The 23,328-nt window shown below is 38.2% G+C and overlaps 1 protein-coding gene across 1 annotated transcript in view; it reads right to left on the minus strand.

The window, feature by feature from the left end:
- The window catches only part of SVEP1 (sushi, von Willebrand factor type A, EGF and pentraxin domain containing 1), a 131,403-nt gene that overhangs the window by 15,477 nt on the left and 92,598 nt on the right, over positions 1-23,328 (minus strand). The window contains exons 36-45 of the mRNA XM_063294984.1: positions 20,355-20,522; positions 16,930-17,602; positions 13,619-16,398; positions 12,421-12,643; positions 10,884-11,039; positions 9,386-9,449; positions 7,748-7,921; positions 7,463-7,636; positions 7,033-7,206; positions 381-557 (exon numbers count right to left, since the gene is read on the minus strand). Coding sequence (XP_063151054.1) covers positions 381-557; positions 7,033-7,206; positions 7,463-7,636; positions 7,748-7,921; positions 9,386-9,449; positions 10,884-11,039; positions 12,421-12,643; positions 13,619-16,398; positions 16,930-17,602; positions 20,355-20,522 — 4,763 coding nt within the window. The remainder of the gene's footprint in view (positions 1-380; positions 558-7,032; positions 7,207-7,462; positions 7,637-7,747; positions 7,922-9,385; positions 9,450-10,883; positions 11,040-12,420; positions 12,644-13,618; positions 16,399-16,929; positions 17,603-20,354; positions 20,523-23,328) is intronic.

Raw genomic sequence — 23,328 nt, forward strand, 5'->3', positions numbered from 1 at the left:
CAAGAATTTGTGAGGGAGGATTATGGCCACAGCAATGCCAAAGTGATTTGTTTGCGCACTTCTAGCTGAAGGACTGCCCTCTTGTCCTCAAGCATTTTCCATGTGAGCCTAAAGGCTGTCCACTTCAAAGCATCACCGACAGATGGCTGTCCAGCCTTTGCTTGAATTTATTTAGCAATTCAGTACCTTTTCATGTATGAAAGTTGCATTCATGTATGTTTGAATATGTCTGAATGAGTACGTGCCCACTTACAAAATCTCTATTAGTTTTTATTAGTTAGCTTTGTTTTGTAGCTTCTCTGAAAAGAAGAGTCAGGTGACATAAAAAGCTATTTTAAACAAAGGAGCAAAATGAAAGCCATTTTTCATTAACTACTTACTCTCACATTTAGCTCTGGTAGGAGTCCAGGCCTCATCAGGATTACAAGTAATAACAGAGTGTCCCCGAAGTTGATAGCCTTCTCTGCATTTGATAAACACCTTTTGCCCAACATAAAATGTTGTTTCTGAGAGGATGGCATTTTCTGGGATTATAATAGGTACAGGGCATGGATTTGCTGTTTAAAGCAAAGACAGGGAAAAAAGTAGAGTTTAAAGGACTACTGTAGTACTTTTTGACTGCTTTTATTTACTTACAAATTTCCATTTCTTCCATTACTTCTGGGTAAACTACTCATTATTATTAATCATACACAGCTCCCCCCGCCCCCGACTTCCTTTATCAGAAAGAGATTGTAAATGTAGCAGGATTTACCAGAGAGGAAAGAATTTATTAGTCATTTGCCCCTTCGTTGTTTTTCTATTAAATATTCTCTCTGCTGCTTTTCATCCTGTGGTGGAAAATATAGGCATACCAGGCCCTTTTTGTGTTTCTAGAGAAAGTGGCTTGCAGAGGACACAATTTTGTAAAAGAAAAACGTGGAGGAAAAATGTGGAGACAATCATGGTTGGAATTCTGCTGTTAATTCACTAGAAGACGTGCATTAAAGGTTTTCCACTGCTCCCACCAACAAGGGCTTTCACACGGATGCACCTTTTACTGTTCTATTACTTTGCTGGTGGGGAGTGGGGTGGGAAGTGTGCAATACTGTTTCTCCATTCCAAGTGCTGCCAATCACAGCCCATCACTGCCAGCGCAGACATTACCTCGCAGGTAGCACTAGCTGATAACAGACCTTATTACTGATCACATCTTCCTGCTTCCCTCCCCCAAGCCTGTTAGCCCCCTACTCACGGGTTGCCATGGTGGAGCAGCAGCATGGGACGACATGCAAGGTGGGGAAGCTCTCTTGACACACTACGCAGCAGCACTGGGAAAGCTGTCTCCCCAGGCTATCCCATTCCCCTCCTCAAAGCCTGCTGGCCTAATTTTGCACATCTCTGGTGTTCTTTCAAAAAAGCACTAGGTTTGTGTGAAGAAAGAGCCCTGCTGACAGGTCACAGGCACAGGATGCTTCTGCACCTGCATTCTGACAGTCCAGCAATTTGATAGGTTGTTGAACCTGCTGTTGAAAGCACCAGCCCCACCCACCCACGTTAAGGAAACTGCATGAGAGTTTAACTACCAGCAGGTGATGCTGGGTGGGAGGGAACAAGGGTAGCGGAATTCATAAACTACTTTGTTTAACATGTCCCCTATTAAAGTGCTCAACACCACCCTCATTACTGGGGCAGAATAGAGCTTGATCATTGGGCAGTAAGGTTCGAGCTGAGGTCCTTTTCTACCAGAAACTTGTGGGTTGCACTTTAACTTGGCCAAACTGACTAGGCCCAATCCCTATGTGTCAGTGTTGCTCAACTTCAACGAGTTGAAGTCCACACATCTTAAAGTGGCCAAGGTTGAGAAACACCGCTCTACACCTTAGGATTCTAATAATCTATGAACTTAAAGGTGTCAAGAACGGATGCTTTTTAAAGCTGCTTTTCCAACAGCAGTTTTGGAAGATTCCACCTCTCTGCAAGTTTCCTGCTAAAGGTTAAAGCTTCTGTGGCAGACTTTTGTTCTCTGCAATAAAGACTACAGTTCAGTCAAGATTAGGCAGGCTTCCTAAAATAAATTTAAAGGTCTGAGATTCTTTGTGGTTACTAAAAAAAGATAAAATGCTCAGTTTAATCTACTCAAATAACTTGTCATGAAAGAGATGTTACAGTGAGTTTAAGGATAGTTCATTTCATATACATAATATATGTTACAGAAGGAATAGACCAAAACTCTAGTTAAACCTTAGCTTATGGGACTTGGCCAAAGTAATCCTCGTGTCAGCTCCAATTCGAATAGTGGCATTCGGAAACAAAATCTGCCTACATTGTTATTCTGGCTGGCTCTTTTTGGATCTGCATATATTTTAACTGAAAAAAATGTGGTATACCGGATTTGTTTATACTTAATGAGGTTTTTAAGTTCTTTCCTCCATAGCTACTTTATGCATTTTAACTTTATACTACTCAAATTGGCTTTGTATTTAACTGTCTTTTTATTCAAAGTACAGAAGTTTGGTGAACTTTTTTAAAGGAGAAACCACTTCACTTGGTTATGCTAAATTTTAGTCTTTTATGCATTTATCTATAGTTTAGAGTTCAGATACGGAATGTTTATTTGAATGGGATAAATTGCTATTTGGGATGGTTTTCTTTGGGACTGTTGGCATTTGGAATGGGAAAAATGTGTATAGGAGCTTGTCTTTTGTAAAGGAGAAATGGTCTCTTTTTGTCATGTTAAACTTTGGTTTTCCTTTATTTTGTTTACATTAGGATATCGGGACGATTTTATGACTTTTAAATGGGATTTTGTTAGAGCTAAGAGTTGAGATGTGGAATGCTGAATTTTATATATGTTAATTGATAATATTTTAGAGCTTAGTTTGGACTTTTTGTTGATAATTGGAATCGACAGGAGGTTACCTACTTGATTTGCCTATTGTTAAGAGAGGGGTTGTGGATGAAGAGTTTTATATCTGTTAGCTAAGAGGAGGTGAAGAGATTATGGGATTGTTTATAGTTATGATGAAGGTGGAAAATTGCTTTTTGAGGGTGGGGAGGGGGTTTTCTTTTCAATTTTTCTTTCTTTCTTGCACTTTTTCCCCTTTTTTGTTTGTATTATCTTTTATTGTTCTATCTAAAACTTTTAAAAAAGTTATTTAAAAAAGTAAACAAAATCTGTCCATTTTTCAGATCTCTTAACATGTTTCCACTTGTCCATTAATTTAAACTTAGCTTCACTGCTCAGAACTAATGTTTAACTAATGACACACACACACACACACACAGAGACAGAAATCGGCAAGAAATTATCTATTAACGAAGTCACAACATATACTCAAGCCACCTTTGGCTTTTTACAGTACAAGGTCAGATCTATCATTAGATTTCCAGAAGACTTTTTTGAAAATTAAAAGCAGCTTTAAAAAAAGTCTAAAAGTTTCAGGAGGGGAATGGGAAGGGCACTGAGTTAAGTGGTTAATCTTTTGCCTTGTACCATTTCTCTGAGCAAACTCATCCCCACCCCAAAGCTGTTTTAGTTCATTTGGGGAAGAGAGATACTTCTCTGAGAGAGCGTTCCCCCCTACCCCCCATACCAGACCATCCCTGATGCTGTCGGTCTTTTCTAGAGCTGTTAAGATTTGGATGTTCCAGGTAGGCTGAGGCATCGTCTTAGTCTCTTCTGGACAGTGATTGTGTTATGGCTTTTCTTCGGTGCTAGGCATGTTATTTACCACATTGTTATGTTATGTTTAGGTTATGTTTAGTAATAAGATTAAAATTCCTGTTCTGGAGATCTCTAAGACACTCAGAATCAGTCGTGATTGGAAGTGCATATGGCCTAGCAAAATAATAAACACACACACACGCACACACACACACACACACGTCCCTTTACTTGAACTTGCTTTTGTCCTGGGAATATTAATAGCAGCTTCAAGGGATTTATGTCAAACATAAATATTTCTTTAAGCTATTTATTTGATACCCCTGGATCTTTCAAGGTGGTTTTCAAAAAGGAAGATAAAATCATAAAACAGCTGAAATGCACAGTACAAAAAAGAATCATCATTGTGGAGATGCTGTTTTTCAGTCATGGCATCTATGTTGTGGAGCAGCCTCCTTTCAAAAACTGGTCTCGTTCCCCCTCTCTTAGCTTTGCAGAAGTTGGTCAAAAGGGAGCTTTCCTGAAGAGTATTGGGGGATACTTTGGGGTGATGGCATTTGTAGTTCCTTATTGCTCCGTATTATTCTTGTTATTTTCACTGTGGACGATTTACTGCTCTATGCTGATTGGATTCTTAAACTTTGTTGTTGACCGCTGGGAGTCCTTGAAAATTATGGTTGTATACAAATCAGATCAGTCAATCAACTGGAGATGGGATTCCATGAATGGCATAAGAGCACTAAAAAGCTCCTGAATAGGTTTATTACTTGCCTTACATCAGCCAGTGGACACCAGGAGAAAACTCCAGAGATGATCAAAACAGACAGGCAAGCTGACATTAGTTTTTTCAAGTACTTAAGAGACTGTCACTGGGCTGTGCAGGGCTTGATATTTAACCCCAGCAATTCAAATGGCATTTGAACACAGAGTAGAAACCTGTTAGTTTTTTTTTCTCCCCCAGTATCAGTGAGATTACGTTCCCCTTGTATTTAAAACTCGTTATAGTTTAGGAATGGAGTTCAAACGTTTCTTTTTACCCAGGCCTTTTTAACAGTTATTTTAAAGGTTTTTTTGAGGCTGTTGGTTTGCCTTATGGATGTTTGTATGCCACCAAAGTCACAAATGAGATTGGGTGCACCCACCCACCTATCCATCTCCCTGAGGTTTCTGAACAGACTTCAAAGGCTTCAATGTTTGATTAGAAATACTGGGTAAAAATTATTTCCATTTCCTCCCTTAATATTGTTTTTTAAATGTTGAAATGGATGTTGGCAATCTGATTATACATGTGTTACAGGGTAAAGATTACATCATGCCATGCTTAGTTGTACAAGATTACAATCTGGCTCAGTGTATCTTTGCTGCCCTCTTGAGGTTAATTAGGGTATTTATAGCAAATATTATTGGGTGTATATATTTTCTTTCAGCTGAGAAGGCAGGCAAACAAGCGGACCCTGCCATAGTGCAGGAAAAACGTTAAGAAGAGAAGGCAGGCAAACACTTTGTCTTTCTCAAAGGTGAAATAAATGAATATTATGGAAATGTGACATAAAGGTTAAACATTCTAATTATGTAAGATGCATGGAAATAGAAGTACACTGTAGCCTATTGCACCATACCAGTCAGTGGCATAGTCTTCTATAGGAATAGAAGTGATCGTCCTATAATTCCTAGAGAAGTGATAATTTCTAGAGAAGTGATAGTCTTCTATAGGAATGCTGCGAGTCATGGCTGTGAGTCATGGCTGACTGGAGACATCTCTGTGAATGAGCGGAGTCGATGACCGCTGTGAAGAACGAAAGAGTGGCAAGTAGACTGGTCCTTTGAAGCTCTCTGGAGAAGGAGAGTGCTCTGAATGGCAGCTCCTCGCAAGGAGACCATAAAACAGCGGTCTCCTGCGGGTTTGGGTGCCAGGAACCAAGGGAGATGACATCTCTGCTCTCAGCAGCAGCAGAGCCTTTAATAAGGACATTAAGCCAGCCGAGCTTACTTTCTAATCACATTTGGAAATGTTCAATTTAACCACTTTTTGGATATTAGAGACCTTCAGAACAGGAGCTTAATATGACCCCTGGTGAGTTTACTTTCTTCGCTGGATTTAAGAAATTTTAAACAGAGACTTAAGAATTTAAAATAATATACAATTGGCAAAAAGTGAAAAAAAAGGATTTTGATTTTAGAAAATTTTAAACAGATTGGGAGACCAGAGAGATTTGGAATATTGCATATAATTAATAGTATACTTGTGAGAAACTACTGAAATGGAACTAAACCCGTATTAGGAACTGAGGCTTGATGAAGGCTGCAAATGGACACTAGAGGGAACTAAAGGATCAGGAAGAGTTAAAATGGCTAAGCCAACTATAACTTTTTCTTATCTTAAAGAGTGTTTTGATAACTGGACTGAGATATTAATAACTAATATTTCAGAAAGGATACAGATTTAAATGGATAATCTTTTGGATAATGATGAGAAAAACTTGTAAAAACCTGGCATAGACATTATAAAGTTTGAAGGCATGGAAGACAACAGAATTGAGATTACCAAAATGGGAATACAAAAGTGACATCAAAAAAAGGCTGTGGACATGGAACAGCTGTGACAAGAAATTCTAGATGATGCTTCTTTATGGGGAGAAAAGGATCTGGATCTGGAACAGCTGCAACAAGAAATCCTGGATGATGCCTCTTTATGGGATTTACAAAGTAGGCTGGTGAAAGCTTTGAAGACTCCTCTTGAATGCCAAAGACTGATGATAGATCAAATCCTGCGATGCCATTGGAATGATTATTTAAAGGTTAAGATTGTGAAGAGCAAAAAGGAGGAATATAAAGTTGGACTATTTGATCAGGAACTAAACTATTCGTTTGATATTCTGGTAACTCTTAATAGACTTTTTGCTGAAAATATGATGATTTCTGGATTGTGTATAGATACAAGTTAGGCTATCGGGAGAAGAGTTTTTTTATTTGTATCTTTAAAAGAGGGTGAAAAGTTATTATGGTAGCTTATGCTCAGTGTGATGAAGGTTGGAAGCCTTTTTTTATTACTATCTTTGATGCCTTTTTCTTTTCTCTTCTACTTTTTTTTCTTTTCCTTTTCTTTTTTCTGTACCTATTGAACTTTTCTTTTCCTTTTTTCTAGTTTAGTTTGTATTAATTTTTACTATGTTTATGAAAAAATTCAATATTTTTTTTAAAAAAGGAATATTTATATTACAATATATATCCCAGAAGCTACTCTCCTGCTGCATCTTATTTTTTACTTGTTAAATCCAAACTAATCTACCTTGTGAATTAGAACATTTCTGTGGAAAAAAATCCAGAACTCAATTTTTGGATGTTTTAAAATAAAAGCTGCTCTTTATTATTAAAAAGTAACATACGTTTGCAGAAAGGTGTTGGGTGGCTCCAAGTTCCGGCTTCCATGCATTCTGCAATCGGTTCTCCTTCCAAACTGTAGCCCCTATTGCAGTAATATGCAGCTCTGCTACCCACTGTATTATTTTCAGAGACAGCATTTCCATTCTCAATCAATCCTGGATCTTCACATCTGGTTTCTAAAAAGCGGTATATTAGTTAAGACATCTCTTCTGCATTCAATCACTTAATAACCAGAGAATCTTCTGGATGAATCTACATTGCCTAACAAAGACCTACAGCTACTTTTGATGTGGAATTCTGGGGCATTACTACACATATCCTGCAGATTTGGAGTAAGGGATGGTGTCTAAATTTAGCATATTGGCTCAGAATAGACTCCAGCCACAAGAAAACTAGAACCACCACAAGCCCCAAACAAAACCTCATAATCACCTTCACATGTTGGAAGGGGTTGACTCCAGGATCCGTTAGCCAAACAGGTGATGTTCTCAGGTCCAAGTAAGTGATATCCAAAATTGCATACAAAGGATATATTACTTCTGTACATATTTTCTCTGGCTATGGAAAATGCATTTGCTACTGTTGGAGGGGCTTCACATCTTATGCCTAGAAAAAGAAAGAATCTTTACTTTTGTAATTTATTACTTACACTATTTTTTTCTTTGGCTATATGCTTAGGACAAGATTTTTTTGCCAACTGCATGGACTTTTACTTACTCACACATGTCGGAGCTAATGGGGTCCATTTCTTGTTAACATGACAGATCCTTCGAGTTGGTCCCTTTAACTCATATCCCTGATTACAACTGTAGAGAACTTCATCTCCAGGTAAAAAGTCTTTGCCAATAACAGATCCATTATCTATTGGTTCAGGGGAACCACAGGATATTTCTGAAAGTAAACATATAAATTATTGTTACTTTCCTGGCAAGAGTGGGATTGTGACTGATTCATATGAAACAGTTTGCAGGTAGTGCTCACTTAATGGCCACAAATGGGACTAGCAACTCCATCACTAAGTGACACAGTCATTAAGCAAGACATCACATGACTGCGACGGACTTACATCACTTCCCATTTGGTTGTTAAGCAAGTCTCCGCAAGTCATTAAGCAAGACATCATGTAACTGCAACAATGGTTTCTCCATTGACTCTGCTTGTCAGAAGCTGGTTGTGAAGCCTGCAAATGGTGATTGAATGTAGACAGCGGTACTGTACTCAGGATCAGGACCAGGAATAGGAAGTGACTGCAGGGCACTGTGATGGTCATAAATGGCTGTTAGTTGTGAAGCACCTGAATCTCGATCATGTGACCACGGGGACACTGTGACAGTTAGAAGTGTGAGGACCAGTCATAAAGTTACTTTTTCAGCACCACTGTAACTTTGAACAGTTACTAAACATGGCAGTTGTTAAGCAAAGACTACCTGTAATTGCTAAAAACATAACCTACACACTGGATTGGACAGGAGGCAGTATAATACAATCCTCTTCAAATGTACCTCCTCATTCAAGATAATGGAAAAATGTATTTTACTCAGCACCATATGTGTCAGGCTGAAGGATGAAAAATGTTCACTAATGCCTGGAGGGATGGTCATGGATTAATTACAGTCTCTATAATTAAATGCTATTTTAATATATTTTGATAGCTTAGACTCAGGCAAGTTAACACAAAATAAAAATAAAAATCAGACATTAATTGTTATCCACAACTATAGGAATTGTAAGGAGGAACTTAATAAACAAACAAGTAGATTTTTTTTACAGCTGGTTTCCTATTCCTGGTCCTAATCCTGAGTACAGTATTGCTATCTCCATTCAATGACTTCTATTATGATTGGTGGAAAATGTAAACTTTATATTATAAGGGACAAAAAAGGAAGCTTTATATATGCATTTCACTATATGTTATAGCAAAGTTCTGGATAAGGTGATTCATTAAAAACTGATTACTAAAGGCTGAGATTTGCAAAATGGAATTTCTAAACATATTATTTAATGGTTAGAGTTAAATAATAATTAGACACTCTTGAAGTATTATAATGGATAATACACCAATATGAAAACTTTGATAATTAGGCAGTATGAAAGTAAAATAAATATGATTATTAATTATCTGCCCAGAGTTGTTGAGAGTCAGGCAGCAAACAAGTATTATTATTATTATTATTATTATTATTATTATTATTATTATTATTATATCATTCTCATAGAAACAAGTGATATTTTAAATACTGTTAAACACTGTTCAGCTTCCGCAGGCAAAATCAACAAATATAGGGTGTATTTCTATCTTTCTTTAAATTACCTTCAAGCTAAGCCTGAGAGAAAATAAATGACTGCATAGCTTACTTTTACACACTGGTGTTACTCCACTCCATAATTTATCTCCTTGACAGATGCGTTCTGCATCACCCTATCAGACAAGAGAATGATTTAGAAAACACCATGATATATCCATCATTTTGTCATACCCTCACACTCTTTGAAAAATAGATCTGCCTTTGTTTTACATTCTGCATGATTTAATAAAAAGAAGAAGCCAACATTTGAGGAGAATAGAATATTCATTTTTCTCTTAGTTGGGCTTCTATGTAAGGCTGGATCTCTTCCCTCCTGAAGCCACTTCTCATAATAAACAAAAATAATTTTAAAGGATAAATGCAAGCTAAATTTCTGTTGCTTTACTGGGCACGGTTTTTCATTTGTGTTGGCAGGAAATGGTGTCCCTACCCTATTGCTATATTACTTTTTTTAAAGACACCATGATGCAATGATAATTTTATTACTGTGTTATTTTGATACTACTTGCCACTTTGCTGTCCTTGGATAGAAAGGTGAGGGGAACATTGCAATATACATATAAATAAATGATGGAATTACATTTGTATGTGAGAAATACAATTATTTCAACTTGATCTTCATTCTTCCTATGGTATTCTCTTAATTTCTTTTACTGAAAAAGGGGCCAGCTGACCACAGGTAATTGTGACAAATTTCAAAATGCAATGCGATTCTCTGCTATTTTTAGTATGGTATTTTAAAGCAATATGCTTTAGACACAATTTTATGAATAGATGTTTAGATGCTAAGAATCTGATAACCTCCACTGCTCATACTGGAAGGCTTCATGCAAGCAACTGCTTTGACAGAATTAACTAAAGTGGTAGATTTCTATGCAATAATACTGATTTAGCACTGTTCAGGCAAGTATGTAACATTGGGTTGCTGTTTCTTTGGCTAGAAAATGGATCCTTCATGACTAGCATCCATGACTCCTGAATTTACTAATCATGTAATCTCCATTTTGCTCTCTTTAAGATGGACTATGATTTCATTTAATAAAACGAATTCCATTAAAATTAAGGAATGACAAACCAATGGAAGCACAATAGAAAATACAGGACCATACTGTTATATATTATGATCAAGGCTAAACACTTCCTTGGACCTCCAGATCCCACAACTTTTGAACATGAGCAACAATGCCTGAGCATTTTAAATAATGCACCAACATGAACAGTGTTCTCCTGAAGGAGTTTCATTCATGTTGACTGTAAATGCAGTGCGCATATAGTATATCAGCTTTTTTTGCATTATTTCTTTAATATAGGCTAATCTTTTTCATTAGTGAGACAAGCAGCAAGTAAAGCCTACATGCACCCTTCATAATCATGTAACGTATTTGTATTTTATTTTCAGGTTTTCTACCCAAGAATGGAAGAAGTTATCTTAAGAAAAAGTGAGTAGTGAAAAGGAGATGATTTAACTTTTTCCTGATTGAAAACTTACCTGCTATCGCATGGATCGTATACAAATGAGCAGACTAGAAAATATTCAATAGACTTACTTCTAACTCGTAACCCAAGTCGCATTTATAAAGAGCAACATCACTGTAACTGTATTGGCTGCTAATCACAATCCCGTGTTCTGGAGCTTCAGGTTTTCCACAGGAGACAGGAGTGCATATCTCATTTGAAAATAATGGTACCCAGGTCCCATCATGCTGAAAGAAGGGAAAAGCATCTTCAGGCTTTGCTAAGCAATAAAAAGAACTACAAACAGGTTAAAGAAGATATAAAAGAGCCTGTTTAGTGTAGAGGTTACAGTGCTGGACTAAGAACCATGAGACCACAAGTTCTGGTCGTCCCTTAGGCATGAAAGCCAGCTGGATAACTTTGGCCAGTTATACTCTCTTGTAGGGCTGTTGTTGTTGGGGAGAAAACAGGAGGTGGGAGCACTGGGCACCTCACCTTGAGTTGTACAAAATAAAGGCAGAATAAAAAAACTAACACCAATAAGAACAATAGAGAAAGCAAACTCCTTGTAATTCTACGGAACACCTTATTTTCCTTTTGTGAAGACCAGCATCCCTGCTACTTTAGTACCCTATGGGCGGACAAGAAACACATAGCACATCCACACCCCGCTACATTTCATAACTTGCTTGTAACGTCAAACAGTACTCCAGCTAGTGATTTCCTATAGGCTATGTAGTATGACATTTATTTGCTGCCTATCACTTGTATGTTACTTCACCTGAAAGTGCACTGATCCGTTTGGAAAAGTGAAAGAATGCAGAATTGTATCATCTGTAGGAGTGCATGCAAGAATATCTGCAAAAGCTTTGAGGGATTTCAGGAAATTTGCACATGCAGCACAGTATGTACAGGGGTCAAAGATTTACAGTAGATTAATACAAAGGGAAGTATGATCTCTGCTTTTTTGGATAGCATACATATTTAGCAGAACAAGGTTATTTCACACAAGGTTATTATTGAGATGAATTATTTTTGGAAACCACTGCAATTATCAGATCATAGAAAGAACTAGTCAGCAAACATTAAAGCAAGGTTTTCTTCTAAATTATTGAATTGTATACTATTTTGTTCTAAACATTCTGAAGCCTGGGTCATTCCATCCTAAATAATCAACCTGATAATCACAGATTTGTTGATACTGCAGAATCATTACACAGGATGAAATGCATTGCCAGACAAATGCACTTAAAAAAAATCACTGGGGGTAGGACCATACAATTTAAACCAATTTTACCTCAAAACAAAATAACAAATGACATCTATTTTATGGTAAATATGATCTTTGATATTGAACGAACAATCAGAGGGATCTGACCTTCTGAGTGTTCTTGATTTTTAACTGGCTGAAGAGACGTTTCAAAATATCCTGCAAGTACTTGTAAAATAATAGTTGTGGACAATCCAGCTTTTCCCTTATTGGCAGAACTATTTTGAGAACAGTTTTGGGGTTGCTCTTTGTAATAAACAGAACACTACTGGGCAGACACATGCAGTCAGCAACATTGATATATGACTATAAGACGGCTATTTAAACCAAAACAAAGCAGATTGGGAAAACATATTTACCTGGCATATGGAAGTGTTGGTACCAATCAAAAGATAGCCTTCTGGACATGATAAGGTAATGCTTTTATTCACAGTAAATTCAGTTCCAATAATGATAATATTGGTTATATTTGGTGGCATGGGACATTTTCTGGGGCAACAGGATATGTTAGGGAACCAGTGCCCATCTTCCTGACAGGTGCATATATCCACTTCTGTCTCCATCACATAACCCTCCAGACACCTGAAACAAGGTACACTTTTTGTCACCTGTATGAACTGTTATTGTTCCGTGTTAATCATTCTTCACCTTTAGTTATGTGCCCTGAGATGCATCAACTGGCAATTTCAGTTCAAAAGAACTTCAGGGACCTACTCCCGCAAATGTTTATGTGGTGGAAGAACAAGCTTGGTAATAGTCACCACAAAAGGAGGGTGTCATGTTCGCCGTTGCGATGTTTGATTTACATCGTAACGTTTCGCATGCCATGGTGCTGACGTGCGTTCCAGTTGGGAGGGAGCTGCTGGGAGACCTTGTACCAGGCTGTCTGTCTGTTTTCTTGGGGATGGAATGTGTTTGGGTTATCGTGGGTGTTCAAGGACTTTTTACCCGTTGATTAGCTGAACTCGTTAGGGGCACCTGGGATGGGGAACTTGAAACGGTTGTAAGGGGGGAGGGCTTACTTTCGCACCAAGGGTTTTTAGTTTGTATTTGGCACGCTTCTGCTCATTCTCAGCTTTCTTTGTACTTGCACACTATTCCTAAATAAACCAGATTTGTTTCAAGCTATTGCTTGTGAGCCTGAGTGTGTTTAGGATAGGCAAACGTTACAGAGGGTTCCTGACAATTAATATGACTGATAACTCTGATAATTAGCCTATAGGATGATAACAGATTGACTACACCATTGATAGAAACTTCCATCTTTCAGCTGGAATGAGTACTGCTAAGCTTCCTTTGGCTGTGCTTCTCTTCTGTTTTGGATAGCACTCTGAAGAATGGCATCCTATTGGTACCAGTGGTTCAAAAGCCAATTAGTGCAATACAATTTGAGGACAACATGCTTAGGTGTATAATTCCTAACTAATGGTGGGGAACTCCTGTCAGTTTAATTCAGAAATTATTTCACATTTGTAAGCATTCTTAGAGAACTCTAGATCTCTGTGAAACTCTTAAGTATACATATGTAATTAATGTGGGACTATCAACACTTCTTACCTGTATTGAACTTTACTTCCATAGTCTTGTGATTCTCCAAAAGCAACTGCATGAGGCACAAAAGGTGGTGGTCCACAGGTCAGTAATGTGCAATTTGGGTATGGTCTACTCCAGACCCCTGTTTCTGTACATGTCAATTCCGAGCTTCTTTGCATCACATAACCCATTTCACAATTATAAATTATGGTGTTTTGATCCACAGAGCTGCCCCCATTGATAAACGCATTGGGAATCATGGGTGGAGGGCCACATGAAATCAGCCCACAGTGTGGAAGGCCAGAACTCCATCTGCCAATAGCTTCACAAGTGATTTCTGAAGGTCCTAGCAGTTTGAAACCATCTAGGCATTGAAATTCTATCTTCTTGCCACAGCCAAAATGGTTACCTATAACTATCCCATTCTGAATGGTCGGTACAGGGCATTCACAAGGTAGGCAAGAAGAGGGTCTTCCACTCCATAAACCATTGGACTGACATTGCCTCACTGGATTACCCTGCAACTCATAACCAGGGAAGCAAACATACTCTACATATTCCCCATAACTAAAGACAGAACCATTCAGGAGACCATGAGAGATGTCCTCAGGAGGCCCACAGTTGACAGGTTCACAGAATGGAGGTTCTTTATCCCATGTACCATTAGCTTGACAGGTACGTAAGAGTGTACCACGCAATATATACCCTTCATCACAGAAATACTTAATTCTCTTTCCAACGCCAAATTCTGATCCAATTATCTGCCCGTGAACAAGTTTCACTGGTTCAGAACATTGGACTAGCCTACACACTGGAGTGCTCCCATTCCAATTTCCATCTGCAAGACAGACTCTCTTCCGATCCCCTTCCAACAGGAAACCTTCTTTGCAGCTGTATTTAATATAGTTTTGGAATGTATATTCTTCTCCACTCACTTCACCATTCTCTAAATAGGGAGCTTGGCTACAGGAAATGGGAATGCATAATGGCTCATTTCCATCCCATTTTTGATCAGACTGGCAGGTTCTCTTAGCTGAACCATTTATCTGAAACCCATGATCACAATCATACTGGACAACACTGCCATATGTGTAGGATTCTCCTTTTACTATGCCATTCATGGGTCTGCCAGGCACTGCACATGATATTATCTCACAGGTTGGTGCTGAATCACTCCACTGCCTATTAGACATACAATGTCTTGTATCTGATCCAATCAGCTTATACCCTGGCTTACAAGTATATTTCACTGTACTACCCATAGTGTTCTCTGTAAAATGTACAAAGCCATTTTCTGGAAACAGTGGTAATTCACATTGAATGGAAAGGCAGATAGGAGCACTACCATTCCACATTCCATCTTCTTGGCAAGCTAGAATGGAATTTCCTAAGAGTTCATAGCCAGAATAGCAACTATACAATACTGTAGTCCCATATAAATAGCCCGATAGTGGTAAACTATTAATGGCTTTTGAGGAATGTTGTGTGTCTTTCTGAGATAAATGAGATTGGCTAGTAATAAGGAAGCTCTCTTCCAATATATCTTCTTGGCCAAGATGCTTTTCTTCACTGCTGATTGTTACATACCCACCAAAGTCTATATGGGGAGGAAGGCCACAGTCTGTTAGTAGACATACTGGACTAACACTAGACCATCCTGATTCCTCACAGATCTGCATAGCAAGACCAGAAAGCTGGAATCCTGGAATACAGCTGTATATAACCAGGGCACCATAGCTGTAATCTGCACCTTCTACAAACCCGTTCTCAATAGGCTGGGGAGGATCACAGTTAATTGCTCTACAAGATGGAGCCCCTGCATCCCATTCCCTTGTTTCCAGGCAGGTTAGAACTCTCTGCCCCTCAAGCTGGAATCCTCTGTCACATGAGTAGGTAACTGTCTGTCTGTAGTATAGATCAATGTATGAATATCGGCCATTCTTAATCTCCCTGGGTCTGGAGCATTCAATAGGTTTGCAAGAAGGCTTTCCTCCCAGCCATCGTCCATCTTCTCCACAAAGAATTGTCATGTTTCCTATCAACTCAAAACCTGGTTTACAATTATACAGTGCCGTGCTGAGATAGGTAAGTCCTTGCACATCTACAATACCATTCTGAATTTCTTCTGGCTGTGGGCATTCTACTGGAATGCATTCTGGGAGTGGAGAACTCCATGTACCATTTGCTTGGCAAATAATGGTAGATGTTCCCTTCAGCAAAAATCCATCCATGCATGTATAGCTCACTGTGCTACCAAAATGCAGGGAAGACACCACAGGGTCCCCAAAAGGAATATAAGGAGGTCTACGACAGAGTACCATTTTGCAGACAGGAAAAGAGTCATTCCACTGTTGGGATGACAAACATTTCAGGATGGAAGCACCATACAAAATAAAGCCCTCTCTGCATGACAACTGTACTACCCCTACTTGATCAGCCATCTCCTTCAAGACAAGTTGATTCTCAGTTAATGGTGGCTCTGGACACTTAGTTGGGACACAGTGGGGGCTTTGTTTTTTGTTCCACATTCCAGACTTCTGACAGGTCCAAGAAACATCTCCAATCAATTCATAGCCTTCATCACAAAAAAAAGTGACTTTGGCTCCCACTTCAAATTTTTTTCCCTTGCTGAATCCATGCTGGAAAGTAGGTGGTTCTCCACAATTGAGGATCACACAAGAAGGTGGTGCTTCACTGTACCATTGACGATTTGATTGGCAAAATAACCTTTCACTTCCAATCAACTGGTAACCTTCATCACACTGGTATCTCACTTCACTTCCAAAGAAACGTCCTGTTATATTCTGTAAAATGGATAAAATGTTATAGCTGATAAAATGATATACCATCAAAATCTTAATAATCTGATTTTACAGAACAATAGCTAACTTATCCCTCACTTTAAAAAATGACAGAATCTAGGCTTTCTGCATGCGATTTATGAAATATGTTAGTTTACAAAGTCTTGATAGACATGAAATGTACATGCTGTTTTTAAAATGTGTGTGCATGTGTATGCAGTTTTAGTTCTGTCTCAGTGCTTATGCAGAACAACCAAATATTTTTGGCACTATTGCAAAACTTGCCTGCTTAGTCACTGAAAAGTTTTCCAGATTTGTAAGTGTCAGTGCTAAAAGTACTGCAGCTATCATATGGCACCACATTTCTGATTTTGCCTAACAAGAATGCATTCCCATAATTATAAAAATTATCTCACTTTTAATAAGCTTTCAGGATCTTAGGATTTTTAAAATACTTTCAGGATTTTAGACAATATGTTGAATCCACCAAATGCACAAACATTATTTTGCTTATGTTCAAGACGGTACCAATACCTTAATCATTCCATTTGCAAGTTTTAGTGGCTCACCACAGGACACAGGATGACAAGTTGGCATCGTACCACTCCAAGTTCCTGTTGCTTCACATGTTCTCTTCTTCTCTCCTTTGATATAGTAGCCTCTAATACAGCTATAAGCCACAATGGCTCCAAAACTGTAATTTGTGCCAATTGAATACCCATTTGCAATGCTTGCTGGTTCTCCACAACGAACAGGGATGCACTGGATAGCCAAAGGAGAAGGGTTCCACTGGCCACCTCGAACACATTCAATTTTAGCAGAAGTGTTTAAAATAAAACCTTCCATACACTTGAAGCTCACAACTGACCCAGCTGCAAATCTGGCCTTGTTTGAAGATTCCAAGATGCTGTATGACACAGACACTGGCCTCTCGCAGAAGTCAGCTATGCACTCAGGAATATCTTTGTCTGCAGGGGGTGCCCATTTGCCCTGGGAATTGCAAAGTAACTGGGAATTGCCAGCCAGACTGTACCCATCAGAGCAATAGTAGATCGCTATATCGCCAAATAATCGATGACCACTCTCTGGAGAAGCATGTTCCACAGGAGGCGGTTCGTCACAGGATACCGCCACACACTGTTGTTGACTGAGGCCCCACTTGCCACTGGACAAGCATTCCACAGTGTCAGGGCCGAGTAATGTGTAGCTATGGGTTAGAAAAAACAGCAGTGATGGATTCGTGAGGACTGAGTAGACAACTTTTATTGCCTTATACAAATAAACTTCTAACTTATAGACTACAGGGGGTAAGTCACATTTTAAAGACGTTGTATAATTGGCTAGTATATGAAAATACATCTTTGTTGTAAATGATCCAACGGGTTTTCTTAAAGTGTACTGTCTAGTACTTTAACTAAGAACTTTTAAGTCCCATAAATGTCATTAGGAAATGTTCAGTTATTTTAAAGAACTGGGAGAACTTTGGCTGTGCTGTACTACAGATAACAGAAATTGCAGGTATAAAATACTCTCATAGGCCTGCAATATATATGCTCCCACAAAATTCCCTGGATACAGTTTTGAGGGAAAGAGGGCAGAAGACGGCTACAGAGGAATACATTTTTTCTGATATATGTTCCAAACCATGGCTATTTGCAAGGGGGGGAGGGCAATTGATTACTGGATAAGCCACTTTTAAAAAAGAACTAGTCTCTTGCCCTTCTAGAAGCTGAGATACATGGAAAGATGTAGCCACTTTTCTGTTCTAGTTGATTTTCAAGAAGCACTTGTTCCTGCTTTTCAGCAAATGAACTCATAGACACCACCTGGAGAAGTTAGTTCCTAGAACCCTGCCTGCTTCTTTCTTGCTTCAGTTAAATAACTTCCCTGGTTTAATGGTCCATTTAAAAAACAAATCAGAAATCCAGGTTTGGGGTATTCTTTTGAATAGGAGCAAAGGTAGGAGTCTGTAGTAACACAGATCTTACTTTTTCAATACATAATGAGGATTTCCCCCCTGAATTTCTCAAAGAGCTACCTTGGCAATGCTACAGATTTGGTACAGGGATCCAGGTTCAAAGAGCAAAATATGATTCAAAGGAGATGTGACATGCATGTAGCATCTGTCACGAACCTGAAACCTTGCATGTCTTCTCCCAGGTACTGAGCGAGCCCTAAAAAGATATTACTGTTTTAAGGTGTTCCCAACAATTGCTGTGTGTTCATGTTTCATTTTGCTCTTTGAATCTGGTTTGCTGCACAACCTTAATATCTTTTACAGAGTAGAAAAGTTTCTATTTACAGCATTACACAAAGCTACACATTTTCCTTTCTCTTACTTCTCTCTCTCCCAGAGCAAATCTTGGTACTGAGGTGGTACAGCACTTGGCTGCTCTGAAATTAGTGTTTTCTCATGTCAATACAGGTAGTCCTCATTTAGCAACTGCCTCATTTAGCGACTGTTTCCAGTTATGATGGCGATGAAAAAGTAACTTTATTACCAATCCTCACATTTACGACCTTTGCAGGTCTGTAAAGCAAAGGAAAGCTGAGGTAAGGTCATAAGCACAGTTGCGGTTTCACTTACAGCCGCTTCGCTTAATGACCAAGTTGCCAGTCCAAGTTGTGGTTGCTCAATGAGGACTACCTGTTTAAGCAGTTCTGATGGGAACTATTTTATCTTAGCAATTAAAGCCAAGGGATGAGCTACAAACTAAACCAAATGGCACTACCCAGTTGAAGGGGAAGTATTTATTAGGTTTATATTCTACCTTTCCTTCTAAACTGGAGGTCAATTATTAATACCAAGCAATATTTCAGAGTTTGTCCTGAAAGTTAACTTTTGAAGATTTTATCTACAGATGGGAATATGCCTGGATTCCACGCTCCTCCACTGACACAAGAGTAGACCAGATTCTGAAGGTCAGCCTTACCTGAAATCTTCTCAGGTTGCTCACTCAAAATACCATAAATTACAGATCTGTTCTCTCACACATTTTAAAGTGTGCAACCAGATACAAAACATGCAGTTCTAAAAGCATTTCTATAGCATAACATTCAAATACAAACTGCTAGTTGACAAAAAAGTGGCTGATCAATAATATGAAAATAAAGTGAACTCCATGTTTTGGCCGAGTATATCCATTTATCCCTGCCCACACTACAAAAGACATTCCCCCCCAGACCCTACTGTTGCACTGCACAAAGTGCTCACCAGGGTTTCCAAGGTGAACAGGAGGACCATTGTTGAGTGACAGAGACTTTGCTCTGCATAATCAAGATTCCAGGTTTTATCCCTGGCCCCTCCAGATAAGCTGGAGAAAAACTACAGTATGAATTCCTAGAAACCTTGCTAAGTCACTATAGACAATATTGAGCTACAAAATTTTATTTTCTAACATGGACTCTTTTCCTGAGAAGCTATGTAAAATTGTCAAATTTATGAAAAGATAGTATCCAATGCATTCTTAAGCCTGCACTGTATATTATACAGTGTTTCTTGCACACATACAAGAAAAATGGACAGATGTGTTGTGTTGTGTACATATATCTTACGATCATCCTACACTGTATGCAGCACCATATTCCCAAGTATCAGGCTTCCATAGGCAAAACTGGAATGCTGTCAAAAGCCCACTTTGGGCTTTGGCCCCAGTGTTGCCTACACAAGACCATGAAGTTTGAAAAACCCTGTGATATGCAGATTTAAATTGAATTATTAAAATTAAGTGGTATAGTTCTTTCTTGCCCAATTTTAACCTTAATGGAATCATTAGCTGGGTTCATGGAGGATTACACAAATTTATTTATCATTTTAGGGAGTCGCAACAGCCCAAAGTTTGAGAAACCCTGCCCTAGGTTGATACAGAAACGTGGATTTAGAAAAAAGCCACATGATTATTAACAACAATTCATCAAGTGACAACACTACAGTTCTAATCTAATGCTGATTTACATACCCTTCCTTACACGTATAAGTGACAGTGTTCCCAAAGGTAAAGTTGTTTCCAGTAACAACAGCATCTTTAATTACAGGAGGAAGGCCACAAGAAATGATTTCACAATCTGGGGGTGAGCTGCTCCAGTTACCTAAATCTTCACATACAAGTACAGAGGGTCCTTGTAGACTAAGAAATAAATAAATAAACAACACATAGTAGATAGTGAGTAAGATGAAAAGCAGGAAAGAAGGTCTTTCTGTCCAGATAGGACAACAAAGATTCTCTTTCATTTAAAGATTCGTTGAAATTGTTCAACTTTGATCAACAATCAGTCCAAGACTATATACACCATTTCTGAATTATAAGTGATAACCTTTGGAGCACAAATCTTGAACAACCATTTTGAGTCAGAATGTGCATACCTCAAAAATGATTAGGAAACAATCTTTTGAAACTCTTTGAGAACAACACCCCTCTGCTGCTCCTTAAAGAAGCCATGTCTTTTTTCATCCTGAAAACATGTGCTGCTTTAATGAGTTAATTCATTAAAGCAGCTATGTTCTCTTTAGGCTTGGTGGTTCTGATGATTAGCGTCTCACCAAACACAGAATCTCAAAATACAGAAAACTCTTTTTTATGCAAAAAAAGAAAAAAGAAAAATGAGCACATAATTTGAAAACAAACTGCACACTATATTAAGGGAGTCAGACAAATGAAAAGCAACAAAATATTTAACAGTAACATTCCACAAAACATGTTTGATGAAACTGGAAGAGATTTTTTTTCTTTTTTTAAAAACAGTTTGCTCAAGAATAGAAAAAGAAATGCATTATTTGTTTCAATTTACACAGAGGAAAAGAGAAATAAAGTGAAACAAATCTTATGAAGATATTCATCATAGTAGAGTGTCTAGCTATCTGTTAACATTTTTCTTTAAATTATAAAATAGTAGAAGAGTGCTGTAATTGTACTATTCACACTCTCAAAAAGTGAGATGAGTTTAAAAGCTCAATTCAGTTGTCAAAATTCATATGGCTTCTGGATGGGAAGAGAAAAAATATGCCCCAGGTTCCAAGTTGTCAAAAAATTCAATTTTGCAATCACATTAAATGTTTTCATAATTTTAATCTCCAAAGCAAGTTTTTTTTTCACAACTTGGTAATATCTTGTGCTGTCCCCATCAGTTAGAAACAGAGTATTGTTTAATTTATTATAAGAGGCAATAGCAATGAGCTCTCCAATTATCACGCAGCCAATCAGATACTCAACATCTCCCAAACAAGCTGGTGGCCTGGGCAGAAATTGTGAGTCTTTTCCTTCCCCAAAAAGCAGGCTTTTCAATGGTTGTAGCTCAATGGTTGATTGTACATTGTGTATTTATTGATATCTCATCAGCCTTGGATTGCTATGGTAGATTTAAACTGTGGGAAAAGCTTGGCAGAACGAACATGGACAGACAGCTCTCCAGGTTATTGACTGAGCTGCACTCTAACTTTACAGCTATGGCAGAAAGCAACTCTGCTTTCATCAATCTGACTCTTATTCCTCCCAAGTCACCGCTGGCTTCCCCTTCCTTGCAGACATCTCTAGGCCACTAATGCTCCTGACATTTTGCTGAGCAGCTAAGATCTGATGACTTTAGAGCAGAGTTTCTCAACTTTGGCAACTTTAAGATGTGTGGACTTCAACTCCCAGAATTCCCCAGCCAGCGTGGGGAAGTTGAAGTCCACACATCTTAAAGTTGCCAAAGTTGAGAAACTCTGCTTTAGAGAGCTTTTGGAGATTAAGACAAATGGAAAGGATTGGATTTTTTAAGCCTTAAACTTGTGATATGATTTTTGAGCTTTTCTTACTCATTTTATGGTTTCTAATAATATTATTACTAGTCTCATGTTTTTATTGTCTGATGCTAGCAGCCTGGTGTCTTTGAAGCAGAGCAGAACACACCTACTCACAAGCAAGCAAGCAAGCAAACTTACCAGCCTCCCAGATGGACATCTAGTTAAATCTTATCAGTTTTACTAGGAAGGGATTCAGTGGGTAACTATGTTATCCCATATCATGCAAATGTACTCCTTGTGCTGTCTAGATGAATTTAAATCATCCAGTAGGGAAAAGATTCCTGCATCCTGGAGTTGGATACTAGCCAGGTTGCAGCCTTGGTCCAATGCTCACTGCTTTCCCTCGGTATCTTCCCTTAAAGCAATAATTCTTTCTGCAGTACCTATTCACTATTAACAACCCACCATTACTGAAGGGGTTGACTAACTTTCATTCCCTACGTCCTCAGTGTTTCTTGAAGACAGGGTCTAGAATGTCTCCATAACACAGCATTTTTATCCTTGAACCCAGGGTCAGGTGGAGGATGTTATAACATAATTCAAAGAAAAACACTGGGGTAGATTATAGGCAACTTTATGGGCTCTAATGTGGATTGTGTAACATTTTTAATGGTGGACGTTTTCCCTTATATTAGTTATCAAGTGGCCATTTTAATGTTGTTATCTTTTAATATCAGAGAGAAATATGTGCTTGTCAGGTCTTTTAGACTTCTAGTCCTGTAGTTTCAGGATTAATGTTATGCAGCTTTAAGTTACAATAGCATTGTAGCAACAGTGGGATAGACTTTTAAGACTGCTATACTTTTGTTTACATTTAATTGGGGGTTTATGGTTTATGAATCCTGTATTATGCCTGTGTTATAACTTGTGGTTACAGCAATAAACTTTACTACTGTTACATATAAAGCTGAATCTCAGTGACGATGTTTAAAAGAAAACCTTCCATTCCAAAGTTTTAGATTGTTCTGGATTTCAAAAATAACAGAGTCTTTTGGAGTGGATGGCCATAATAAACATAATAAAAAGAAATAAGCATTAAGAAACCATTAAGATTTTATTGGGATTCAGGATAATGTGAACTGTTTTGATTCACATTTCAAGACTTCCCAGTGAGACTTTTAAAATCTGAATTCTAAGTAAATGACTAATAA

This window comes from Candoia aspera, chromosome 2 (assembly GCF_035149785.1).
Source record: "Candoia aspera isolate rCanAsp1 chromosome 2, rCanAsp1.hap2, whole genome shotgun sequence".
NCBI classification, from domain to species: Eukaryota; Metazoa; Chordata; class Lepidosauria; order Squamata; family Boidae; genus Candoia; species Candoia aspera.